This window comes from Bemisia tabaci, chromosome 1 (assembly GCF_918797505.1).
Source record: "Bemisia tabaci chromosome 1, PGI_BMITA_v3".
Classification (NCBI taxonomy): domain Eukaryota; kingdom Metazoa; phylum Arthropoda; class Insecta; order Hemiptera; family Aleyrodidae; genus Bemisia; species Bemisia tabaci.
In genome coordinates this window covers 9,143,847-9,165,220 of record NC_092793.1, presented here as the reverse complement: position 1 = coordinate 9,165,220, position 21,374 = coordinate 9,143,847, and the positions used below count along the sequence as shown (strand labels likewise).

Sequence of the window (21,374 nt, the reverse complement as noted above, 5' to 3'; positions counted from 1 at the left end):
ATCTGCAGAGCGCGTCCCGAGTCGACAGAAGCTTTCCTTGACAACATCGCATTCGGATATGTTGTGTTGTCAGCTTACTAGTCGATAAGAGGTGATACCACGAACATTCCACATCTCAGTTTACTTTTGTACTCATGACACGTTAAAGTTTAGTTTTAAAAATGATTTCGTTAAAATTAGGTAAGAAAAAGTTTGTTCTTTCAAATGATCCTTTGATACTTACTTGAACTGATCCTTTTTCTCGCGCCGTTACGCATCATATAACCTACCCCTGCCTGTCACATTTCGGAAGTAGCCGGTAATTTCGTTCCTTAAAGTATAAACTAAATAGACCAGAGACGTAATTCGGAGTTTTAAAAACTTTTTGCAAAGTTCACTCGCAGCCTCGTCAAAAATCACATTGTTATGGTCTGTTGCGATTCGTTAGGATTGTGGCTGTAGTCGAATTGGCGTTAGGTTGATTGCATGGATGCATGGCCCGATCTTTACACAGGTCGTCGAGGCCGCAGCCTGAGATGACAAATTTTTGGGGTGAAAAGATTGTGCAAAGAGGAATATGTTGCTAGGGTGCTTCCTTGATAGCTGTGCTATGGGAAGGACGGCGCAACAATGTGGAGATTCTATCCAGAAGAAATCAAGGTGTAAGATGATGCCTAATAAAGACCGCAACATAGCTGATGGCAGAGTCTGAAAATCTGCGAGAAGAAACAAGTCGGGCACATAATTTACAAATAGCAGGACTAACACCTACCCCCCCAGCTGCTAGGATAAGTCGTAGGGGTGGCACAATCTTGACGGCTTAGGGGCGGCAATCACGTCAATCCGGTCATGCATGGACGTCAACATTCGAGTGAACTTTAGATCCAGAAGGTTATAGACCTAGAAAAGATTACTGATAAGTTGTCACAATGGTGAGAAATAAAATGTAGTCAGTAAAATTTTTAAAAAAACTCACACGTACAAATAGTAATTTACGGACGTTTTTCGCTGGCTCGTAACTCAGGCATCCTCAGCTCGACTCAGCGTAAAATTAATATTTCTACGTGCAAGTGAGTTTTTTATAAATTTTACCGATCATTTGTCTTGTGCGGGTCCTCAAACGTATCATTGATAAAATGTAGTATTTCATGATTTTGATAGTAACCACTTGACCGGTCTAAGGAAGAAGAAATTACTCTGCAGTAAGAACTTGCTAGCGTTTTGTATGCTCAGGCCACTTCCCTATGGCATTTCGTTTTTCATAATTTCCTCACATTTTCAGTCGTGGATCACTTTTAGTTTTATGTTACTTACTTCTAATTTACTTTTTGTGCATTCCAAGTGGCTGTTCTAAGTGTCACAGATATTTTTGCCTTGGCATTGAATATGTGGTGAAAGCAGTGATTGCTCTTATGTATCTCAAACCTGGCAAATTCTCTTACAGAAAATTTGAATAGTTACTTTCATTTGTGTGTTGCAGCTCTAGTTTTACTTTCTCTCTCTGCATCAGCCCTATCTGTTAGTGTCACTTCCAGTTTAAAACCAAGTGATCGAGCCAAATTCAAGCAGATTTTCACAGCATCACTTGATTCAAATGATGTAGCAAGTGTGTATTACTCAGTTTTAGGACTGAAGGACCTTGGTGAGGCGATACCAAAGCAGCAGGTATACAGTTTTTAAATTCTTTTCTTTTGAGTAAATTTACTTGCGGTTTCAACGTTCATCTGGAATAATCCCTGGCTAAAATTTTTGAGCACAATTGTGCAATACACAAGCAAAAAAAAAAAAAATTGCTGCCACAACACTAAAGTGCTACAATACTTTACTTATGCGGCCACAAATTATCAGCTGATTTTAAGCCGGAGAACATGAGTGAGGAACAGAGGACGCTATAGGGTTGCCATATTGATAGAATCAATTGATTTGTTCTTGATTTACTCTCGTTGTCAAGCCTGCAGCGAAATTCTATCTTAAAAATGGAATTTTTTTTGAAGGTCAAGCACTTCATCAACCAGACTGGGTTTTTTTTTAAAATGAAATTTGTATTTGAGATGGTCAGTAGAATATATTTGTACCGTTCTCATCCCCAAGTCAGCAAGGACCACACCCATTTTCTTCAGGGTTCTTTTTTATTTTAGGTTTAGTATCTAGGTACCTCTGTCAAGATGAGGAAATTTTACAGGCTTCAACAGAAAATTTTCACTTACATTTTTTTTGTTGCCTATGATTTTTTTACTAGCTTTTTTGATACTTTTACAGTACTTAGTTCTTTTTTTCTGATGATAATTTTTTTTTCAACTAAGGTGCATTGGAGGACAATTCCATGAAAATTTGATTCACACCGCCTCAAAGAGAGGGAGATAAAGTGGAGTTTTTTACCTCATTATTTTCAGTAAATTTCAAAGTATGACCTGAACTTTTGTATTATTGGTAATGGTCCTTTAGACAAGGTTCGAAATTAAGAACCACAGTGTATGGACCTCATTAAATAGAAAGGAACCAAACCACATCTATTATTGTCAAATGTAATTGGGCGATTTTATTTTTTGCATGAACTTGGTTGTGCAAATTTTTGTCAATTTTGTGCATAGTAGGTACCTACAAAGAAATTTTCCTAAAATTTTCAAAGGAATCCACACAAACGTTTTCTTGTTAAAATTAAATTACCCTATCAAATATGGCATTAGCTGATATGGCCTTGGTACCTTTCTTCTATGTTTCCTCATGGAAATTTGTATAATTTAATGGATGCGTTAAAAATTTTCAAATTCAATCCATAAATTAGAAAATGAAGGTTTTTGTCCTCATTGATTCTCAATTCCCTCTTACAAAAAAACTGGAGTCTTCTCTAGTGACATCAAGTGCTGAACTAATATTGGTATAATTAAGTTCTTGTTTTTTGCTAACATTTAACTTAAATGATTTAAGTTTATTTTGATTCATAATTTGGCTTACATCTATTATGGTTTTTTCGCGAGTGGGAAATTTAAATTATCTGTTCATAATGTAAATTACCTAGTTAAGTTTATTTTCACCTATGAGTTAAGTTTGAAAGTTTTTGATGTGTTGAACATGCTCTGTATGAAACACTGATGAGAAAACATGCCTGTAGTGCATACTTTCTTTCCTTGTCTACTGGTCCAATCCGTCATCAAAATTATAAGATCAAGAAAGTATTATTTTATTACTCCAAGGTCTATCCCTTCCAGATAAGCAGACAATTTAATCATTCAATTTGTTTCAGGCTATTTGTGCACTTGTGGCGAATTCGCTGAAAACCACTACCTCTGTGGAGAATTCCTTTTATGCGAGCTCTACTTACCAAGCTTTAAGTAATTGCAAGGAAACAATTCATGTAGCTAATTTAATCAAGGTAAGCAAAAGTGAATAGATTATAAGCAAAGTTCTACAAATGAAATGCAAACTGGAATTAAAATATCAATAAATAAGATGGAATACAAATGAAGAATTGTATCCTAGCACAGCAAGATACTGATTTTTTCCACAATCATATACATTTTTTATCAGGATTGCTAGCTGAATTCGAATCCGTTGAAGTAAAGGAACAATTCATAAATGATAAAAAAAAATTGGTTGGCAATTTTTGTACGACAGTAGACAAAATGACAACAGTAGATAATATGAATGGAAGAATAGGTATCAATTCTACATCAAAAATTAGAAAAGCAATTGAAATGAAGTAAAAATGTAGAGAGAGTGGAAATCGCAACAATTTTATCTAATCTATTCCTCATACAAAGATTGAGTATTTTTCCCGAGCATTCGTAGATTTGATTTTGATTATAAGATAAACAAGATTAATCAAATTTGTTACTAAAATAGTGATTAGCTTATAGACTGCTATATTTAACATATTTTTACATATGGCCTTTATGACAGGGGTCCTGCCGCTAGGTAAAGACACTCTGTGTGGACACAATGGAAACAATACCCTGGTGATCTCAAAGTGGACTCCGCGGCTCCTCGCCAAGATCGGGGGTCGCAATTCTCAGTTAGCCCAAAAATGCCGGAATTTTTACTGGGCCTAATTTATTTGCCCAGTATACCAGGTGAAAGGAATGATTGTGCTCTAAGAATTTTTCTTGATTTTCAGAAATTCAAAGATGTCCTAGCAGATTCAACCTCTTCTGTACCTGATCTATATTTTGCTGCTCAAGGTTTAAAAGATCTCAACCAAGCAGTTCCTCACACAGATGTTGTCAAGACTATTCAAACAGCCTTAAAAACCGATGACACCCTAGTAAAGTAAGTTCTCAATGTATTTTTTTAATCATACTTTTAAAAAATGACTAATTTCTTGTGAAATATTGGTGATATGCTATTGAGTTAGGTAAAAGAAAACATAGTTTTTCAGACTCGTGTGAAAGGCAGTTTCAGCTTTAATGTAGGCTGACGCAAGGAAGGAGAAGTAGGGGGCTATTGACCCTTTTGCCCTGCTCAGATTTTGTAAGAATTTTTGGATGCATAGTATTTCTAAATTCAAAAGTATTGTTGAATTAAATCATTTATTGAAATTTAGAATTTTCATTAAATTTTAAAGAGGGGTGAATCTTTGAAATTTTACCTCATTTTTTATTCCTAAACTTTTGCTATTGTAAATTTCTTTTTTCTTTTAAGCCTGGGATATGTTTTCCACATCGCTTCATTCCTTGGTTCAAATGGAGCATTTGCTTATAATCGCATTGAGGATGCAATTGTTCAGGCTGACGAAGTAGACGGGAAATTTTTACAATTTGAAGGTGGACTCAGTATCACAGGTAAGTCCCATCTTCGTTTTTAATTGTTCTCGATTTTTCATCAGGCAAGTATTCCTTTCCAAAAATCAAGGTAAAATTAAATGCAAAGAATGTATTTAAAACTGTAGTGGACCACCAGATGAGGTGTGAAATTGAGCATTGTAATGTATGTTTACTCCCGAAAATTGAATGGCAAACATTATTTGTACTATGAAAATCATGGAAAGCAACACTTGACAAAGATTTTTATGATTTAACCTTTTTTGATGTGTAAATCCAAACTTCCCACTTACAATAAGCTATAGTCTTCTTCAGTTCAATTGCATATTAAACATTGCCGTAAGAGCAGTATATAAAAAAAATGTGGAAGACAGAAGGTATTCTTGATAATTGATCTTTAACAGGATCAGTCCAATTTTTGACGTACATTGAATTTCAAAAAACAAAATTTGTCCTTTTTTTTTTTTTGAGCCTCTTTAAGTCTTCTATCATTTATTTTCTCACTCTTTGATTTTGTCTTTATTCATCTTTACAGCACTGATAATTAACGGAGCATACAAATTGGGGACATCATTGAACAAAGCCCCTCAGCTTTCTCCAGACCAAGCTGTTAAATTTGCCAACTATTTTCTGTCAAGAAGGTCCGTTCAATTGCCCAAAGGTGCCTACTTCCTTCTCAATGTTTTGAAGACATTAGCTGACAATAAGGTAATGAGCTCTTCCTTTTAACTACCCATTAACTTTTGGTTGAGGATTTTGGGACCTCAAATGAAAAAAGTTTTGTAATCTAGTATCCTTGTCAAGCCTGCAAAAAAGATGCAATCTCGGGATCAAATGTTCCTAAGTGAAGTAATGATATGATTATTAGATACTGATTTCGAAGTTGATATTGCTCTCTGAAATTCTGCTTGGAAGTTGGCAAATCATGTTAAAAACCTGATTTTCAGAAATTTGTGCACAATTTGACAATTCTCGCAGCATGCTAGCATTGGACTAGTTTTCAGTTTATTGGACTTTTTCTGGGCTGCAATATACTGTTCTAATTTAAATTCTGTGCATGAACCAGCACAGAGAGTGCTCATTCACGGAATTTCTTTTAAATCGTGAAGTTTTTTTATCCATACATACTTGATTATCTCCAACCTGCCTGTTAATAAATTTTTGGGGGTTTTCCTTGTTTTGTTATGAGAGTTGTTAAACAGCGACAGTAGATGGAGCGAAGATCACACTTTTGTGTCATGTCTTGGGTCATATTCATGATGGCGTCTCAATGCCGTCTTGGATTTTGCGGGATGCTAAGTAGGGTTTACTAACGAGTGTAATCTACTGATGAGGTCTAAAAAGACCCAAACCGGTATAGATCTCTCGATGTGACCTCAACTTACTATTCCAATGCAAACTGCCTGAGCTGAACACTCTTCCCCCGTCAGTTTTGTACTGGTACTCATTAGAGCTAAACATTTTTTCGACTCTAATTGTAATTTTTGGAATTTCTCGGCTTCGATTTCCCTGTGGAATTGTGTGGACCCAGCACCATTTCTCCATCTTGTTACATACAGTTTTGGGCCATTATTTTTTTTCTTGCTTAATCACTTCTTTTAATTCATCCTTTCAGTTCCAAATTCCTGTCGTTATCGAAATTGCGGAAACTGCAACAATCAGTTCCTCAAACCCTTCATTGAACGTTCATGTATCTGACGTACTTGGCAATGCCTTGACAGCTCCTCTAACTGTGACAGCAGAATCCGCTACACGGCTCTCAGATAATGTTGTTGTTTTATCTAAAAAGAAACTTGAACAGACTCCAGCTAACAGGTATTTCAAACTTTTCTCCTCTTCACTGTCATGATAAGTAGTGAATAACAGAAACAGAGAGAAACCTCTCCAAAAACCGTCTGCGAAATCAAGTTAAATTTTAATGTGTAGAAAGAAATTGAAGACCCTTTTTGCAGTCGTTCTCCTGTAGATTAGTCAATTCTGAAGTCAAATACCTCTATTCCTGTGTTCATAAAGAATATATTGAAGCATTTTTTCGTTTCCTTCTTTCTTATTCTAGAGAATGGTAGTACAATATGGAACGAAAAAGCTGTGAAAATAAATGTTTCAAGTATTTCCTTTTCAATTTGATCACAGCATAAATTGACCCTTTAAGAAAAAGTACCTTTTCCTTACCTCCATTATGCTGTTTCAGTCTTATTTTTCTTGGTGTCTCATCAAGACCATTTAATTCTTTTTTATCATCATTCATTATTATTCCCTTAATCTTTTTATTTCAGTAAAATTTATGGTGTCAACATCTTAGATGCCAAGTTAGATGCTGGTCTGTATCGTGTTTCCATCAGTGCAGTCCCCAACAAAGCAGACCCTCGGTTAATTGGCAATGTTGGTACGACGGTCATCATTAAAGTGACATGTCCTGTCAGTGTCCAAAATGTCCAAATCGGCATAGTAGATTCAGACCAGACCTCAGCTCCCAAGTTGAATGAGTAAGTTCATCAGTGAATTTTTCTTTGTTTGTATAATCACTTTACCTAACGAAAAAATTCAGTAGCAAATGCATTTATGCAGACAGAATACAATCTAAAGTCCCATTATAGCTGTTTATTCGGTTTATCAAAGAGTCTTTAAAATTAAATTTCTTAAATCCGAGTAGTATTTTTAACATAGTTATTTGAATACAGATACTTTTTTAAGATGTCTTTCTTTTAAAACTACAGAACAGCAAGCTATGTTTGATCACAACCTGTCTTATTTGTCCACCAGATTTAATGCCCTAAATGTTGATCAAATATTCAGCTACTGCTGTATCGATTCATTTTTTTTGTCAAAAGTTTTTCATGAGTTTATTGGTGCTCCGGAACTTTTATCTCTCGCTCATTTTTATGCATTGCCTGGATTGTTTAGAGTGAGAAATAAAACTTTTAATGTAACCAGCAATGATAAGTAGATCTGTAATCAAAAGGTTTTTTGGTGGTCTTTTTTTCTATTGTAATATTTTTTTGTTATTGGGTTCAGTCTGTAGGCAACCGTAAGTAAAAGAAATAAAACTGCGAGAATTTTGGGCCATGTATCAAGACTAGATAGTAAACGTAAAAAGAGTTAAACATAAAATGGTTGAATAATAAAACAATTAATCTTTCAATACTTACAAACAAAGTTTCAGAGATATTTTATTGTGAATCAAGGTGTTTCGATCTTAAATCCTCTGTTCTACTTTTCTATTTGATTTTACATTCCCTGTTTTGGATGGTTTCAGTTTGGTTTTCCCGACACGATTAGGCTCTGTCTTATCAGCTGATGTATCTCAAAGATTGATCCTGAAATTCGGTTTGAAGAATAAGGCGTCAGGAAAAGCTCTTTCAGTCCATCAGGCTTTCGTCAAATTCACTAACCTTGCAAGTCAGCAGGAAATAACCTTCCTTGCCGAGTCATCCTCAGACAATAATTACAAATTTGATATCGTACGTATTCAATTTTTCCGTCGTACCTTTCTTTGTCATTATCTTTCAATCACAACTCTCCTGATCGTAATAAATCTGTTCTGGTGGAAAGTTCAATTTCCAATTCTAGTCCTATTTTCCCCAAAACCCATAGTGATCCTGTCAAAACTGGGTTTGATTTGTTCTTTTGGAGTGATCTAGAACTGTTTGTAAACCAGCCTCGCTATGTTTCACGTCGCTTCATTTTCTCATTATATTTTATTTATTTAATAGAAAAGTAATGAACATAACGCCTTGAAACTTTCTGTAAGACCCAAGATTACACAGAAGATTTGTACTTACAAAATTCCACATCAGAATGTTGCCTAGTTTACTGAAAAAGGAATACAACACGAGAGGCAATGATGTAGTTAGGTTAATTCTAGTTAAGGCTGTTCCTTGATTTTACTGTGCCTGTCTTTGATTTTGAAATGCTGTCAGTTCAGATTCATTACTTTTTTTAAAGGTATTTGAAAAGCAGAAGATTTTACTTCTCTGAATTTTGGTTAGGTGTATGTTTATCTCTCTTTTTAAAAAATGTGATATTTACATCCTTTTTTGGTGTTCAATAACTTATTTCTAAAGTACTATAGTTTCTTAACAGTTCCATTTTGTAAAATAATATTCTTTTGTTATCAGGATTTCAATAGCAAGAGTTCTTTGTTTGAACATAAATCGGGAGACTACATGATTTCTTTGATTGTCGGAGACGCAATCCTTTCTGACTCCTTCTTATGGGATATGGCTAAAGTACAGTTGAAATTCCCATCTGATGCCCCTGATGCTGCCAAATCAAGTACAGATATCTACAAACCGAAACCTGAGATTCAAGTAAGTAATTCCATTGGAATTTATGTGAAGAGATTCTAAGCTAGTGTTACGACAGATACCTAGTCGAAAAGTAAAATTCATTGCACATTGATTTAAATATTTATTTGTCCACCTGTAAATTTTTTATCAATATCTATCTAATTGGAAAGATAATCATTTTTCATAGTAATTATACTTCACTCATTTGCTCAAATGAAAATTAAACACCTTTGAGTGTTCTTCCCAGATCAGTTCCCTTTTTGTCTTTCATTCATGTACAATCAATTGCGACAAAGACTGAGGGGTTAAGATTACTTGGCCTTGTAACCTGCGGAGCATGAGATTGCCAATATTATCTTTTTTTCCGTAAGACTCTTTTTATTTTTACTCTTTATTTTATACGTTGTTACTTTGTTAAGTCAATAAATGTTTTGCTCTTTCTATTATAGCACTTATTCCGTGAACCAGAGCCGCGACCAAGAGCAGCTGTATCTACGTTTTTCACCGGTCTTGTGATATTGCCCCTTTTAATCTTACTCGGGCTGGTGAGTATTAATTATCATAATAAAGTAATTAAATGAACTAATGTGTTATTGAATTTCATCAGACTTTAGCGCATAACAGGATGAATATCTTGAAAACCCCCACGATTATCAGTACACTAGTTCATACGAAAGTTAATGAAGGGACAAGAAGTCCAAAATTTAAGTTGTTTATACGAGGAAAAGCCATGTCAGGAGCACCAATTATTATAGGAACAAGTTAGTTACCAAACCCACCAATAACCAAAGGCATAGTTGTAAAAAAAATTATAATAAATGCATGAGAAGTTACTACAACAGTATAAATGTTCATTTACTAAAAAAAACCAAGTCAAAAGTTTCTCATCCGTGAGAAATAAGTGTTCGTAGTTTACATCAGAAACGGTAACTTCAAATCTCCCGCTCGATAAACAACCAAACTAAATGCGCAAATGCGCAATGTGGATTGGTCTTGGTTTCAATATTTAATTAAGAAAATCGCAATCAACTTTCATCATAGAATAAATTGTGGTTCTCGATAATTATTTTCAAAATATTTTTTTGCTTTTGTTCCAGTGGGTGAAGCTGGGCGTCAACATTAAAAATTTCCCATTCTCTCTGAGTGCTGTTCTATTTCATCTGGGTCTAGGCGGTAAGTTTGCTTTTACTTTATTAGTCTCACAGTCCCTTTTTTTGAACAACTGAAGACTCTCTTCATTACACACAAGATTGAAAATTCATAATAATAATTATAAGAAATCATAGAATGCCAGGAGCTATGCCATGTCCTATTCATAAGTACTCTACATCTACGATGGAAACTAGTTGTCCTAAGTAGTAGATGAACTCGTCCACATATTCATCTCCCTCTTTAATTTACGCGGGCCTTTCTGCACTGGCAGTAATTCTTATGGTTTGAATTATGCCAACGTATAGATCTTGTTGGAATTTTCTGTTCCTCTAATAAACAAGACGAGACAAGATAAAGCTGTATCGTTTGGTTGACGGAGGAAGGTGGCCTATTGAGCTGAATAATCGATTGGCTGAAGGCACCTCCTTGGTAGTCGATACCTAGTCAATAGTTATCTTGTCTAGTCTACCAGAAAGACACAAAATTTCAATATTCAAGTTGCTGGCTCTTTACGTTTGTTAACATTCTGTTCGCATATTGCGCGGTTTGAACAACTGAAGTCCCATTTCTGTTAATTCAAGGTTGAATTGTTGTAAGCCTCATTTCATGAATACGCCATCTGTATATATTTTGAAACCAATTTTTCTATCAGACAATTTGTGGTGGTGGCATAATGGAGTAATGATGACACAGCACGAATAGAAGCTTCTTCTCCCTGATTTTCCTGTTCTTCAGTTTTTCTTGACTCTGCAGTTCCCAGTAACGCTGTGTGTACCATTTTAATGGTTAAATTGGACCAAGTTTATCAGAAAGGAACTAACCCACATCAAGTTGAAACTGAGAAAAAGAGGTTTGAAGTTTTGGCAGGAGGAAATATATGGCTGGTGGAACTGAAAAAAATTTTCAACTCAGTTTTTTTGAAAATGTAGGTTGGTTCCTTTCTAATGAAATTGGTCCGATTGTAGAAATGCATTTCTCGTTTGCGGTGTTTTAAAATCTCTGCTCCAATTCTATATTATCTAAAGGGAAGAAAAGAATTAGAGCGCTGAAAAGTTCCATAGATCATTATCCGCGTAAAGAAGAAAATGAGGGAAGTTCTCAACAGATATTGGTCTGCAATATCGCAAACCGAGTTATACATTCCTGCAGTTTCACTACCCATGTGCTCCAAATGTCAAGCCTACAATACATTTAATGTGCCAATTTTGAATTTTTGCACTAATGTAATTTAATTTATCATTTCAGCTATCTTCGGTCTTTTCACACTGTTCTGGTTGAAGCTTAACATGTTTGAAACACTCAAGTATTTGATTGGGTTGGCCATTGTAACGTTTCTCTGCGGGAACAAAATGCTCTCTCACGTTGCAGCTAACCGCAAAAGATAAAATGTGATCTTTAGTTATAATTTTCATTCTCAAGCAACCTCATTTGTCATTGCTTTACTGGTGTGTAAACTAATTGTCAACAGAATCAAACCGACTAGCTCGTAAGACGTCTTTTGTAAAGACCAGGCAATTTTAGAAACAGTACGTTACAATTCTGTTTTCAATTCCTACGATCTCTAAGAGGCACTAATAGCTACAATCACCTTTATTTTGATAAGTGTAATTTTTTTACTTTTAAAATTCATAAAATATAGAAGTTTTTTTGTGTTATTTTATTGTTTTTTTGTGGTTGAGGTACCTACAGTTGCACCCTGTCTTAAAAAAGATTCAGTTTTTCAAAAACTTTAAAAAACAATAAGCAGAAGAGGATGATCAAGTGTTCGTTAGCAAACTACTATGTACTGTTTCTTCAATAATGCTCTCTTATCCCTCATTTTAAAGAATTGTGTGGGGTCCCTTAGTGCCCTTTTGTTAGTATTGATGGGATTTTTGGAGGAGGATGAAAAAACGTGGAAATTATTGTTCTTTATAATGTAAAGAGACAACTTAATTCAAACTTAAATTCTCACGTACTCTTTCAGTCAAACTGGATAAAAAATTGTATGGGTACATGCAGCGCAGAGTTGGTAGAATAAAATATGCACTATGGGAATTGATGGAATTGCATTGATTTTTATATATTAAGGAACAAACAAAACAACTTGATTAAAAACAAAGATGAAGGTTAATGTTAATGACAACAGGTAAAGTGACAAAATTTGAAATTTCAGCTGAAGTTCCCTTTTCCTAAAATGCATAACAAATCTTTAAGATATTTGGTACACGAGACATTATTAGATCATAAAACCTTTCATTTGAAAGGTTTTTCACTGGACAAGGATTACTGAAAACTTACAAATTATCATCTTTGTGTTCATAATTTTCAGCATTAACTATGTGGGACTTGACTCCAGGTTTCAGCCAGAAATAGTACAATATTGTTGAAGTTGCAAGGAAATTTTTTTGCTTTAAAAGACATAATAAAAGGGTGGCTGGAGGATAAAAAAGAGGAAAATCACAGCCTTTAGTTTGACCACCCATTTGACGGACATTTATTTTTTATCAAAAAATATCTTTGATAGACTCTCCTTTATGATAAAATTCTTGAGGAAGTCTTCAATGTTTTCTTTTTTTATTTCTTTTTTCACTCTTTTCGACCACTTCTGAAATATTACCATTAGTTAGAGACTGAGTTTCTTTGATCTCCTGGGGGCTATCTTCTTTCTCATTATTTTGATGCAAAATTTTTTTCATGGCAAACTGGAATAGCTGAGAATTTATCTTTTTTACTCTCCTCAATTCTTTTTGTAATTCTGAACTTTCCTCATTGGAAAAATCTAAAGTACTTTTAGTTACATAGGTTTCAGGAGTAATTAGATCATCTTTCATCAGGACTTCGATACAAACTTGATTAGACCCACTATCCATATCAGAGCTTTTTCCAAATGGCCGTAAGATGATGAGTGGATGAAAAGTGGGTGAATTCATAGACTTTGGTACCATAGTAAAAAGAATATTTGTAACTGGACCCTTCTGGTACAGGGTTCGTAAACATTGGCCACTTCTTACATGCCAGAGCTTAACCATCTCATCATTAGAGCCTGACACTAATTTTGATCCATCAATTGACATAGATAAACCAGTGATTGCCTTGGTGTGACCAATTAGAGTGCCTATATTAGGGTCTTTTTCTCCAACAAGATAGTCTTTGGTCCTTGGCGGTTCTCTTATGGAAAAGGAGTGTATCGTCCCGGAACTCGTACCGACAAAAATTGTAGCTTCAATAGGATCAAGTGTGACAGCTGTCAAACGTGAATCAAAATTAATGGAAACGAGTTGAGTTCCATTTGCAAGATCATACACCTGCAAAAAAAAAAAAATCAAATTTTCTGCAATTAGGAAAATATTGACTCAAAAAGAGGGACATGAATGTCTCGTTAGGCATCAGGGATTAACATTTGAAAGAAATGACCCTGCACCAAACTGATCTTGTGCAAACACTCTTGGCAGTTGCATTCATTCTTCTTAACATTGTGGCTACCTCTCTGGCAATCACTAAGTCTCATTAGTGAAAATAATTAGCAGTTTCTCAGTTTTGTTTTGGAGATTTCAAAAACAGTTCTTCACTTTCAGACATTAAAGAGGAATACCATTAAGGAGGGTTAGATTGGGTTACCATAGAATTTAGAAATGAGATTTCCTGACATTTTCCTGATACATTTTGGTAAAATTCCCTGACAATTGTAGATAAGTCAGATGGTTAAAAAAACATAATTTGAGATAGTTTTCAGGTAAACTTTGTTGTTTAAAACGTCAAATCCCCTTCTAGAAAGCAAATTAAGGTGACTACAATTTTTTCCTATCAGTTTTCGTCCTTTCCCCTGACATTTCTTGACTGTGGCAACCCTGGTTAGAACTTCTGAGTGTCGAAAATTGACAAATTCATTATATATTAAAATTATCGCTTATTTGGAGTCAGATTATAGAAATTCCGCATACTGCTTCTTGTCAAAATCAACACTCAAAATGTATTTTATTCATGTAAAATTTGGTACTCAAAAGTGTTTTTTCAGAGATGTGAGAAAGTTGAGTTTGAAAATAAGAAGAAGATTCTAAAGCTGTAACAGCATATTTCGGAACAAAAGTTTGGATGTAACTCTTGGTCTCCTTGGATGAACTTGCTTCAAACTTTGGCTATAGTAGTCCAGCAAATTGTGTATTCTTAGTTTGAAAATCTGATCTTGGCACAGATGAAATTGGTTAAACAAAGTGAAAGCTGAGGGTATTCTCAGACTGAGGAATTAGAAGACTCACCTTACAAAAGCGATCAGCTGAGACTGATATTAATCTTGCTCTGGAGCCGCCATATGTAATAAATATATCAGAGACAGGCAAACTGTGGTCTGACCAATTGTATTTAGGATCTGACTGTCCAGCAAACATCTGATTTGATGATGTCGATCCCACTGTCAGGGAATTTTGAGCTACCAAATGAGACAAGGGCCAAAAACACACCATCCCATCCTCACCACCTAAAACAAAGTATTATCTTCATGAGATAGAAAAATGACCGTGAGCTCTTTTGAAGATGAGGCTACATTTTTACAGAGAAGTGAGTCATCTACATTCTAGTTGAATCCTGACACAGAGGGAGGAAAAAATAATAATAAATGATAACTTAAAATACCAAGGTAACAAGCCATCAGTCATAAAATGAGGCGAAATAGCAATGTAAACATGAAATCCATCCTATAGAAGAGGACAGACATCCCAAAACGGCTTATATTTTTTATATTACATTAGAAAAGTTAATTCATTTCGATTTTACAAATTTTTGGGTTGCGCTTTTGCGCGTGTCTTAGGTTCGGATAAAACAAAAAAAAGGGAATAAAAATTTTGAATTTTGTAAAATTCTAGGGAGGGCCTGATAATTTTCAAAAATGAGTTGTGGTTTTTCTTATAATTTTACAGGATCCTAAGTAAGAGCCAGAGTGAAAAAATTCAGAGGGTTTTGAGAGGATAGGGTTTAATATTATACCTGTTGCAATGAAGGAGCTATCCTTGGACCATCGAATAACAGTAATTGGCTGGAAATGACTGGAGGCAACTGCTAACAAACACCCTGAGGCCACCTGGAAATCAGTGAATTGATTAGAAACATACATAGGGTGTCCCAAAAGTACTGCCCCTTTTTCCGCAGAGGGCGAAAGAATGCAGATATCAAAATGCGGTTTGAGTGAGGTTATAGTCCTAGTAATTACCTATAAAACAAGACCAAGTTGAGCTCTGTAGCTTAAAATTTGACCGAGATACAGCATTTTGAAAGTGACGTGTCGAGGTGCCGCCTACGAGATTTTCAACATTTTTTTACGGACGAACCCTAGGACGAACAGACACGACGCATCTGCAGGTGGTCCTTTAAGATCCGGTGCAATGAACTTTTTGAGATGTCAAGCAACACCTGAAACTTACGCAAGGATAAATGACGGTCTCCTCGAACAACAGCAGCAACGGTACCGATTAATTCGTCTGTGCTGGAGGTAGACGGTCGGCCCGGTTTCGCGGGACTTTCCGCCGATTCGCGGCCGCCAGAAAAAGATTTAAACCAACGACCAATGCTACTTCTGTCCAAACAGTCGTCTTTATACACGCCTTTCATTTCATTAAAAGTGTTTTTTACTGACATTCCTCGACGAAAACAATGACGAATAACGTGGTTTTGTTCTTTTCTTAATTCGGTACTCATCGCGAAAGAAACTTCCAAAACGACAGAGGGATGAACTCAGATTGACGTGCCGGGAAAGCTTGACCAACTTGGATGGCACTAGCGGACACTTTCAATCCTGTCGTTGGTCTGCATAGGGGCGCTTACACGTTGCCAAATGCCGCCTAAAACACAGTGTTGCCATATGTTTCTGGCCGCTTCTTCTTCTTTTTAAAACCGTTTCATTCTTAAACCTGGTTTTTTCTTTCGTAAAAAATGTTGAAAATCTCGTAGGCGGCACCTTGACACGTCACTTTCAAAATGCTGTATCTCGGTCAAATTTTAAGCTACAGAGCTCAACTTGGTCTTGTTTTATAGGTAAATACTAGGACTATAACCTCACACAAACCGCATTTTGATATCTGCATTCTTTCGCCCTCTGCGGAAAAAGGGGCAGTACTTTTGGGACACCCTATGTATAAGCAAAGGTAATGACTTTGATGCAGAAACTGCTCTGCACTCTTGGCATGACTGAAATTAAATAAAAAAAGATGGCAAAAAATTGTTTATGATTAACTTTTAAAAAAAGAATCATTTCAGAGTAGTACCTATTTTGTTTTTGAAACTACGTTAAATTTCAAGACTATGTGGAAGCATCACAAATCGTTGGAAAAAAGTCTTGAAATGCATCCTAATAGACCCACGTTTTAAAAAAACTAAACTCTGTCCCTTGGCCAAATGATCTCGCAATCCAGATTGAGTAATTTTTGATGCCCTGTGTGTTTCAACTCTGTAAAAATTGTACTTTAGTTAAAGCACATGAAAAAATGAGAGTAATAGTATGGAGAAAAACAGAATATAATGGCTGTTTTTCCATTTGTTCACAATTCAAGACCTCTCTTGCCCAATCACACACACCTCCGAGCATAAAAAAACTCATTTATACATGTCTTGCCTTTTTCTTTTCTTCTACTGGTTGTGCTTTCCTCTTTGTCATTCAGCTGGCTGTCAAAATTAAAATATCAACCACCTTTGCGGGTTATGCTTTACTTTGCAGCAGGTGGCTTAGCAAAAATTAATATCTTGAACTAGTAGGTTCCTTTTATTCTGGCAATTTAGGATTTCCTTCACCTGGGAGGCAATGTATAGCTAAGTAAAAAAATTGAAATCAGTTGACTCACTTGATAAATATGTAGTTTATCCTCAATACCAACAGCAATATAGAGCGCATCTGGACTTGCTTGCATAGAAGTGATGCGACCAGGGCACAGAAGGCGAATGCTTGTTTCTTTCTCTTGACTATTGATCCGCCATACAGTAATAAGCGGTTTTCCTTTTTCTACTGCTAGGAGGTAATCTTGACCTAGGAAACTGAGAGCGTGTGGATTACAAGGTGCAGCCCCTTTGTAGGACATCAAAACAGTTCCACCTTGTGGCTCCCAGACAACAGCTCCGCCTTTCCCATCACTAGATACCACAGCTTCAATGATACTCATTTTTCACCTAAAGTGGACAAGATCAAACATTAATCAAATACAAGCTAAAAAGATAATATAACTTCTATCAATTTGGAATCTTCTTTGAGACCACTTGGAAACAACATACTGCTACTCACATTGTACTGTTGCATAATCTGGATTTAGCACACATTGAATGAAGCAGGATCCTCAAACTTTAACTTTATATCCATACTTAAGCAATTGTATTTGCATTTAAATCTAAGACGAGCGTTTTCTAGAGCTTTTTTCTTATCCGTAGAATGCAATGGTAGTGGTTCCGGCTGGTTCAACCGGCCTAACCCTGGCTTTAACCAACCTCAACCCACCTCGGAAGAGCGGTCCAAGCGTTCCACTAGAACACATGGTGAGGACACTTGTCTAGACCATATTTACATATCAAAACTATCTAAGGATATTTTAGTCAAGGGCGAAGTGATCAAAAGTAAGGTCGCAGACCATTACCCTGTCCAGCTCTCTATTGGGACAAAAATCAAGTGCACAGCTCCAGGGGTAGATACAAACATTACAGTAATTAATTACCAAGAAGTAGCTAAAAATCTTAGTGGCAAAAACTGGGATAGTTTGTATAAAATTACTGATACAAATGTAGCAATAGAAAACCTCTATAAGTGTCTTGATGAGACTATTAGACTAAATTCATGTATAAGGAAAAAACCAGCTTGTAGAGATAAAATACTGAAGCCTTGGATCACCATAGGTATCGTTCGTAGCATCCAAAGACGTGACAAAATTTTCAAACTTTGGTCAAGCGATAAGAGTAATGAGGAGCTGAGGTACAAATATCTTCTCTATCGTAATGCTATCGTCAAGTTGATCAGAAACAGTAAAAGCAATTATTACCAAAAAGAAATACGGAAAGCTAAAAATGATCCAAGGAAGTATTGGTGTATTATTAACAAATTGAGTGGACGGGAAAAAAGTAGGGATTGCCGAATAGATGTTCCACCCGATGAATTAAATGATTACTTTAGTACAATAGGTGAGAGATTGAGCGATGAGGTCACCAAAGAATATAAAAAATCTAGTCACAAAATTGCACATCAGACTCATAGAGCTCCAAAAATTTCTTTTGAAAACTCCATGTTTATGTATGCCACTAATGAGGATGAAATTAGGGCAATAATTGCCAAACTAAAATCGAACACCAGTTGTGGCTCAGATACAGTATCAGTTACATTACTCAAAACCTGCTCTTTCCAACTGTCAAAACCTCTCACCTATCTATCTAATCTTATGATACAAACTGGAGTATTTCCAGATAAGCTAAAAATTGCTGAGGTAATTCCTATTTACAAAGGTAAAGGAAGTCAAAATGATCCTTCTGGATATAGACCTATATCGTTGTTGTCAAATATAGCCAAAATAATGGAAAATGTTATTAAAATACGGCTAATGGGGTACTTAGGTAAGCAAAAAATTATTCCCAAAAATCAATTCGGTTTCATTCCTAAGAAAAATACCAGTCATGCAGTGGCTCATTTCACGAATAAAGTACTAGATTGCTGGGAAAAACACAAAAAATGTGCTGGCATCTTTTTAGATGTCCAGAAGGCTTTTGACTCTGTGAATCATGCTAAGCTTATAAATAAAATGGAAATGTTTGGAATCAGAGGCCTTGCCTTACAGTTATTTAAGAGTTATTTAAGTAATAGAATGCAGCGGGTCAGAAGCACAAAAATGAGCGGCTTTAGGAAAGTCCTAGCAGGAGTACCTCAAGGTTCCGTCCTGGGTCCCATTCTGTTCATTTTGTACATTGCCGATTTATGTGATCTTTCTTCTCTTGAACGCTACATCTCCTGCTTTGCAGACGATACTGCGATTCTAATCTATGCTGAGAATTGGCAGGAACTAAAGAACAATATTGAAGACTTTTTAAATAATATAATTATCCCCTGGTTTGGGAAAAATGGATTATCTTTAAATGCCAACAAAACTCTTATTGTACCCTTCTCTCTTAAAATAACGAAGGAAATTATTGAAACTTTATCAAAGATAAAACTACACACGCATAGCTGTAAGGCAAACGCTTGTTCCTGCCCCAAAATTAATCTCGCATTGGAAGCCAAGTATCTTGGCATTTTACTAGATTCCTCTCTTTCCTGGAGAGGACATGTTAATATGGTAGTTAGAGAGTTGCGTAAGATTACTTATTCCATAACAGAACTAAAAAATTACCTTAAAATTGATAACCTTCGTCTGGTGTACATTTCTCTTTTTCAATCTGTTCTCTCATATGGACTGAGTGTTTTTGGTGGTGCAGGCTCTACCATTCTGACACCATTGGTTAGAGCTCAGAGGAGAATTATTAAATCCATCCTTAATTTACCCCAGCTTTACCCGTCAAGCGAAATAAATGAGCTCCTAAATGTCCCCACACTCAATCAGCTTTATAAATATGAGCTTCTAAAAATTTTACCAACTTTCATAGACCAACTACTCCACATTTTTTCCCAAAACAATTACCAGACAAGGGCAGCAAAAGTCTCTAAATATACTGTCAAGAAACCTTTTTTTTCACTAGAAGCCTCCAAGCGGGGAGTTTTTGTTAATATATTAGATTTATTTAATGAGTTACCAGAAGAGTATAGATTTTTCTTTTTAAGTGGGGGTTCGATGGGAGACCTCAGCCCCCACTGTCTCACTAATTTGAAAGATTTTGTTTTTAATTTAGGGCTTCTTTAATATCGTAGTTAAATTGTTACTGTAAAATGTTGTTTTTGTACCAAATACGCTAAGGTACCATATGTTTTCCCGCATAGTTTCACCATAGTGACCTATACTTCACCTGTGTATTTTTTCTTTTCTTTATTTTCCCTCTCTCTCTTTCTCTTTTATTTCTTTTGCATCTAGCAGATTCAATCTTATCTTTGTTTTTCTTCCATTATTGTATTAGTACTTTATAGACTGTTTAGTTTACCCACCAGGCAGGGCTACCTTTTGTTAAATATGTTGTCAGTTCCTTTGGTTTATATTTTTCGTATGCAGCCCTCCACACAAGCAGCATTGCTTACTGGAGGGTCTTGCCAGCTTAAGTGTGATTATTTTTGTAATTTTCTTTTTGTAAAAATAAATAAATAAATAAATAAATAAAAATAACATGAAACGCGCCAGTGGAACGGTATAAGAAAGTGATGCGTTCCGTAGTGATCCTCTGTAGTTCCAATAAAAAAAAGCCCTTGATGTGAGCCCCCATTAACAGTAGATTCCCAATCAAAAACGCTGGTCAGGAGGGGCAAATTTGCATCGGAATCCGGTTTTAGCACTCGTACGTCATATCTGCGGCGAGTCCACAGAATGTTATGCTTCTATGGCATCATTAATTTTTTCTCACATTATAAATAAAGGTCCTAAATACAATAAAGTTTCGTTCATTACAAATGACTGCAGTGGAATATTAATTTTTGTATCATTTACTCATTTGTTCCATGTTTTAGGGTCTTCTGCTCCCTGATCCCTGGCCAGTGGCAACGCTGACAATAATGTGTCTAACACTATTCTGATCTGAATTGGAATATTTTGGCAGAGCATGGTGGAGTAAGAAAAAAGGATGAAATGTAGAAGGACTTACATAAGTTAAAAGAGAACTGCAATGGAACTTTAACTGAAAATAGACGTGATACAGATTAAAAAAACACGTGGGGAGGCAAACGTTTCGGATTTTCAGCAAAACATAACCTTAAGGTGTACAGCACTGTTGCCAAATAGTATTCAGTTTTAATCTTAATTTAAAGTTTTATCTCTTCGAAACTATTCGAAACAGTCTACAAACTAAGCTGCCACTCTTTTCCAACCATCCTAAACGATAATCGTTCATGCATTTTTCCAATGAGATTAAAAAAACCACGAAAATATAATTTTTCAACCAAACTTGGCAGTCGGTTACGAGCAACAACAACAAAAGAAAGCGCTCTCTGTAGGGCTAGCTTTGAGGCTTATATCTCTTCTCCAATTATTCAGTGTAATATTTTGTCGATAGAGAGCTCTGCCTACACTGCCTGTGACAATGCCTGTAGCCTGTATTTATTAAAAACAGTGGTGAATCACCGATA

At 35.7% G+C, this 21,374-nt stretch overlaps 2 protein-coding genes across 2 annotated transcripts; one reads left to right on the top strand and one right to left on the bottom strand.

Annotated features, from left to right (window-relative positions):
- Positions 1-23: 23 nt before the first annotated feature.
- Positions 24-11,832, top strand: OstDelta (oligosaccharide transferase delta subunit). Its single transcript, XM_019054290.2, has 13 exons — positions 24-180; positions 1,460-1,644; positions 3,224-3,352; positions 4,094-4,245; positions 4,618-4,757; positions 5,272-5,444; positions 6,352-6,551; positions 7,013-7,222; positions 7,993-8,197; positions 8,855-9,046; positions 9,475-9,570; positions 10,123-10,198; positions 11,423-11,832. Exons 1-13 carry the CDS (start codon positions 162-164, stop codon positions 11,560-11,562), a joined length of 1,917 nt encoding a protein of 638 aa, XP_018909835.2. The 5' UTR covers positions 24-161; the 3' UTR covers positions 11,563-11,832.
- Positions 11,833-12,213: 381 nt separating this feature from the next.
- Positions 12,214-21,049, bottom strand: LOC109038994 (WD repeat-containing protein 18). Its single transcript, XM_019054301.2, has 5 exons — positions 20,894-21,049; positions 16,987-17,308; positions 15,140-15,233; positions 14,416-14,633; positions 12,214-13,464 (listed from the first exon to the last, which is right to left on the bottom strand). Exons 2-5 carry the CDS (start codon positions 17,299-17,301, stop codon positions 12,718-12,720), a joined length of 1,374 nt encoding a protein of 457 aa, XP_018909846.2. The 5' UTR covers positions 17,302-17,308; positions 20,894-21,049; the 3' UTR covers positions 12,214-12,717.
- Between the last annotated feature and the right edge of the window lie 325 nt (positions 21,050-21,374).